This window comes from Wyeomyia smithii, chromosome 3, assembly GCF_029784165.1.
Source record: "Wyeomyia smithii strain HCP4-BCI-WySm-NY-G18 chromosome 3, ASM2978416v1, whole genome shotgun sequence".
Classification (NCBI taxonomy): domain Eukaryota; kingdom Metazoa; phylum Arthropoda; class Insecta; order Diptera; family Culicidae; genus Wyeomyia; species Wyeomyia smithii.
The window spans coordinates 210,857,257-210,863,372 of NC_073696.1; the positions used below are offsets into that span (position 1 = coordinate 210,857,257).

At 41.1% G+C, this 6,116-nt stretch overlaps 1 protein-coding gene across 1 annotated transcript; it reads left to right on the forward strand.

Moving 5' to 3' along the window:
- The first annotated feature begins 416 nt into the window (after positions 1-416).
- Positions 417-1,626, forward strand: LOC129730366 (uncharacterized). The gene is made up of 2 exons (XM_055689652.1): positions 417-470; positions 530-1,626. The coding sequence occupies exons 1-2, from the start codon at positions 448-450 to the stop codon at positions 1,602-1,604; spliced, it is 1,098 nt and encodes a 365-aa protein (XP_055545627.1). The 5' UTR covers positions 417-447; the 3' UTR covers positions 1,605-1,626.
- Positions 1,627-6,116: the final 4,490 nt, after the last annotated feature.

Here is a 6,116-nt window from a genome sequence, read left to right on the forward strand (position 1 = left end):
TCGATTTTGTTTTTGATGTTGTTTTATTCTATTCTGACTTTTTTTTTGTTGGTCAGGCAAAAAAGAAACGTTAGGCATAGGAGCTTTAGATTTAAAGTTGTCAGGCTTACATAATTACATTTTCGATGAAAAATAAATATTTTACACCAGCAAGTTATTTCTAAAGGCTATTTCACCCAAAAAATCAGTATGCATAACATCCACTTAACTTTAAGTTCATATTAGTTTCCTTATGAAAAGTGCCTTTAGCCATACGCCGTAAAACCGCACAAAACTGCTACTTACGTTACTAGTCGTTACTGATCTAGTAATAATCAATAATCCAGCCCTGCTAAATATACTCTACACAATGTTAGTACATTAAGTGATCTGTTTACATGAAGCATGTCTCTCTCGCTCCAATTTACCGATAAGGAGACGTCAGTATGCAAGAAACCTAACTGCAGAATGGAAACGTTCTACCGTTCAGTGTAAGTGAAAATCTAATTCGATTTATTTTCTACACAATTAGTATATTCACTCCGAACAGTTTCCTTTTCTACATTTGTGTGACCTCTTTCCATCTCGTCGTGAGCTGGTACTACAACTGCTTCGTGGATACCAACGTTCTGCTGCAAGACGGTTGTAACCTGAAGAACATCGTCATAGACAAGCTGACCGACACGAATAACATTTACTTTCCACCAACCAACATTAATTTTTTCGCGTCGAACTTTTCCTCTTTCTCACCAGCCCTCGGGCAAAGGTTCTCCGACGAAACGGAATATGTTAATCTCTTCAACTGCCAATCACCGACGGTGGCGATACCGCTGACGTTCAAGCGATTGGGAATATTTTTCAATAACCTTGAGAAGGTGTTGGCGAATTACAACCAACCGAACCAGTTGGAGCAGCTGAGCATTGTGGGGACGCGAATTTCGGAGATTCGTTTTGTGGAGGTACTGAATCGTTTGCAATTCCTGCGGATCCAGAAAAATTTCGTTAGATTCGTCAATTTCGAGCGGTTTCGGAACCTGCCGCAGCTGGAAATCATTGATCTCAGGGATAACCGCATTTCCACTATCGAACCCGGGCTTGGGCCTATTTCGTTACCTCAACTACGAGAACTTCACCTCAGCGGAAACTATCTGATCGAATTGGACAGTGGTTTGTGGAGCTTTCCGATTTTGGTAGTGCTGAAGTTGAACACGAATTTTTTGAAATCCTTAAATTTACCGGAGCTTGAGAGATCGATGCCGCTGCTCGGAGAGATTACTTTGAGTCAGAATCTTTGGAACTGTAAACGAATCGATGAGATTGTGGAGTATTTTTATCAACACAACGTTAGCTATGTTTACGATGTTGAGGAGCTGGGCTGTAATTCGTTCGACTATTTGGAGTACGTGAGTCTGTCAGCAATTGATGAAGTTTCCATTGGCAAAAAAGCGTTGAATAGCCTAACCAGAGCCGCTAGTATGTACTTTGAGGATGCGAAATCCACGATGTTGGCTGAATTGCAAACGAGGAATCGAAAGGTAGAGGATGAGCTGCGTGATTTGAACGCTGGAGTGGATGAAATAAGCCGCAAGTATAGTAGTTTAAAAAAGTTTATTAATGATATATAAATTTGTGAAATATAATTTTAAAGTATACCACTATATACAAAAATATGCTGTTTAGTTTACTTATCTATTCGTTCGATAAACTATTTTTTTACATTTTGATATGACATAACTGAAGGATGAAAATCGTCAAACCTAAAAATGTCATCAGATACGTCAGGCTCAAAAGCGATTCTCAGCGTTCTTTATATTGATAACACTGATCGAAAGAAACAAAAAAAACTTAAACAAGTTGCGCTACAAAGATTGTAGCTTTTTAACCATTCCTGAGAAATTAGGTACCTCTTGCTTACTTCACGTTACTTCTACGGCGACAGACCAATTCTCAATCCTGTGCCAAATCCCGAACGTTCTTCCGGTATTCCAGCTACATGCCCATCCAACAGTAGCCTGCCGTGTTTTATTCGCTGACTATATTCGTCGATTTGTAGGCCTAGTACACCTCGTGGTTCATGCGTCTGCGATAAACACGATTCTCCAGTTTGTCGCCAAGGGTTGACCGCAAGATTGTACACTCAAAAACACTAAGAACTCGCCAATCAGTCTCTTTCAGTGTCCATGCTTCATGGCCATAGAGGGCCACCGGGAGAGTCAGTGTTTTAAAGAGTGCCAGTTTTGTATGGGTTTGCAGGCTGCGGGACCTCAGCTGGTTACGCATTTCGTAGAGGGCCCTTTTTGCGGTCTCCGTTTCTGTTTACTGTATCGCCATGCAGGTGTCCTTCAAAGTACTTTTTCCATCTGTCGACCACCTCGCTGGCATCCGAGCGGTTGCACATGTTGGCTTTGTTGGCTGTTGTTGGCGAGACTGGTTTACCTTCTCATAGAACTTCCGCGTATCACTGGTACGGTACAGCTGGTCCAGCTTCTTATGTTCACGATCCTCTTGCTGACGCTTCTTTGGTCTGAGACTCGGGGCCATGTCGTTCCGTGCCCGTTTGTTCTCTCTCGTTGACGAACCTCCTGGATAACTGCAACCTCCACATTCACCATCCGTTCGAGTAGTATCCTTACATTCCAAGTAACTTTCCAATAATCCTTGTCCTTTTTCAATCGCCTAGAACTTAGGTATATGTAAATTTTTCCGTTCCGTATTATTATCTGGATTGTTTGTAGTAGGTCAGTTTCGGTATGCTATCACATGAGGGCTGCCGTCTTAGATACACCTGGCATGGCACCGCATTTCATGCTTCAGCCGTCCGGTCCTTGTCAGGCACTGCTGTACGCCGCCCCTAATAGGGTGATGGAGCCGCGCACGAGCCTCCTTCCCAGTCTGCATACGACCAAAGTTTCTATCGATATCGATCTCCGCTGAGGTTATTCGTATGACGGTTGACACCTCGTGGAGGTTGGGAAAGGAGTTTCTGAACAGAGAGGGAGAACCACGATAGGGTCTGGGTCTCATGTATCACGTATCCAGTCGTTTACCAACCTGGTACATCTAGTCATTGTCAAAACGCGTCAATTTGCATCAAAATGTCGCATCGTAATTGCTCGTTGCTTCACCGTTATGATTACGAGGAAACTCATTCAAGTCTTGTTGTTAGTTGTTAGTGGCTATGGGCCTTAAAATTCACAGGAAAGGTATTCATTTTTTCTAGTTTGAGCCCCTGTGTTGAACAGTGTAATCTACTACCCATTCGGACATCTATATTCATGATACCAAACAACCGATGAACACCGACCGGATAAACATTATTACTCCTGTTGATATTTTCAAAATATCATTTTAAAATAGTGAAAATCAAAACTACCTCATTCGACAATTTATACATACTATACCGTGTGGTGCACATCGTCTGAAGAGACTTTCACTACTTGGATTGATAATCACCAGAACTATTCTGAATATCATTCTCGAGGCCTTTGATGTTCATTCCACTGTCCTGTCATTGAATACCTAATGGTAAACGAAACTCACAATGAGCATTGGTTACTAAGTCGCATTAGAAAATAAATGTCCTGACACTGAGAACAACTCAATTCATCAACTGGTGAATAAACATCGAAGATGTAAGGCACTGCTGTATTTAAACAAAAAATCACAATCTTTCCATGTATGACGGTATCCCAGTTAAAAAACAGGAGGGTTGTGTGCGAACCCACGAGCGCAAGGTTGAAGTAGAATACTTTTTCAAGAAAGATAACCCGGCTGCTTGCGTGTCAGTCATTTCTTCTAGTAAATAAACGTTGATTAATCAGATCAATCGAATTTTACGCTTCAACAAGGATTGACCATTTTCAATAACATAGTAAGTTGCTTGTCATAGTTGGGGCTTGACAATTTTCAAATTTTGAGATGAAATTTTTACGGATGTCGTGCTCATGACTGAAGGAAAAGTACGTTCTGAGACACGACAATAAAGTAAAATTTATATCTTTCACAAATTTAAAAATGTAAATTTACTCAAGAGAAAACATTAACGTTTAATCATCAGGTTTTTATTTCATCCTGAAAAGGACAATTTGTTGATCAATTTAGTATCGGATAAGATGCCGATTACATCTTTGCGTTATCACTGACAGTGCGAACAAAGTATTCGTTGTGATAAAGAAAACAATGAAATGCTGATATAACACTCAAAACTAGACGGCTCACGTTTTGTCAAAATGAGTCAACTTCTCATTGAATGCATTTAATAGTGCCCACTATCGCACAGAAACTGAATTTCACTAAAGTGCCTCACTGCATCAGCCGCTATCGATGCTGAGATCCGCTGCAACTAGTGCGCTATCCATAGCCATGCCACAGTTGTGGCCCCTATCCGCTGCCATTGGTATCCACTGTTCCTGCATCAGCTGGCCCAGCTGCTATCGTTGCTGGAATCCGCTGCAACTAGTGCGCTATCCATTGCTACGCCACAGCTGTGGCCGCTTTACGCTGCCATGTGTATCCGCTACACTGCTAGTGCTGCTGCTAAGGGAGGAAGACTGCTGTTGTCGCTGTATAGAACTATTATGAGCGGCTTCGGCTGAAACAGGCTCTTGTATAGGCCAAATAGCATGTTTTCAATTGCAAGGTATATGATTCGGTCGACCGTGCTTGGGAAGCCATCATATAACGATCAATCAGAGGTCGCATTTTTCGTTTTGACAAGGCTTGACTATTTTCAATAGTACAATAGTTTGAATAATAAAATTACAATTATCTTCTTTTGGGAATAATCTTAGAAGATTTTCCAATCTATTGCTGCAAGAACGAAGGAAATCCATCGAATACTAACCGATTTATTAGCATTTGAAATCTGACATATTTTTCACTTTTTTCGGTTTTAGATTTTCATTTCACATCCCTATGTAGCCGAACTTCCTGAAAGAAGTATTCTACTTCAAAACTTATATGATTGAAGTAAAGTATGAAAAATTGTTTCGTTATGTTTCAAGAAAGTAGTTTTCTGAGAAACGGTTTCTGAAAAAGTGCAGGCATTGACCTACTGGGATTTTGCTTGGTACAGAAAAAGCTTCGGCCATTTTGGGAAATGGTTTTCGAGGAATTGTAATACAACCTCTATCAATAGATATAGGTATAAGAATATGAACGAGTTGCAACGCAGCGACTTTTACGAGAGCTAGCCGAAACTATTCATCTATTTTGATATTCTGATATCTACAATATGCGAAAAAATTGTAAAATGAAGATCGCACCACTAACCCCGGGGATCCAGTTCAGTAACTTTGCCAATCAGCAACCATTAAAACATGTTTAGAATAAAAATCATCGCAGGTAGCAACATGTGAAATGCAATTAAAATCACTCGAATCAATTCAACCATTGTTGAGAAAATTTGCATGTTTAAAAGGAAATGACAGGATATATAACTCATATTAGGTATTACTCTAGTGCCACAGCTCATTGATTGAAAGGAAGTAACGATTGCCCATCTACAGAGACAACCCATTGACACCTCACAGTAAGTGACGACTACCGTTTCACCGAAGTTACGAAAAGGGACAACTGACCGATTCTGACTGACACTGCTCCTTCCGTTGTCTCATTAAAATCATTAACTTCACCCTGCAGCAACTCAGTGAAACATTTCATCAATCCGTGCAGCAACTTTGTTGTCTATCCCACTTACGATTCAGGTGGGTTTCCAACGCATTAATCCGTACGACAGTATAAATCTCCAGAGAAAAGGTATCGCTGATGCGGAGCAGGATTGGAACCGGGTAGGATGTTACTTGTAATATTGATTTCACGCGTTGCGACACTCGCAAACGCACGCGTAAACCGTGGCCCCGACGTCGTCGTCGCCGTCACCAGATTTTAATCGCCCTAATTGGCCCAACCGCAGTTCGTGTGAAAATGCCACCAAGTCGCTTAAGGAAAATCGATCGTCCGTTCGGCGCGACTCTTCGACTTAATGGTTAACCCTTTTGCTTCAGGGACAGACAGGTCCCCCACCATATTTCTTCGCTCAGTATTGTCGACGGATGCAAAGGGCATTCATACGAAAGCGATTAATTAAGCTCGAAAAAATCAATTTAATGAACATAATTAGCCGAGACAGTTTCATG

Bases quoted from the DNA above. Each gene is read 5' to 3' on its own strand.
- LOC129730366 (XM_055689652.1), top strand. From the start codon at position 448: ATGGAAACGTTCTACCGTTCAGT. The intron at 471-529 runs GTAAGTGAAAAT...CACTCCGAACAG, and splicing joins GAAACGTTCTACCGTTCAGT to TTTCCTTTTCTACATTTGTG.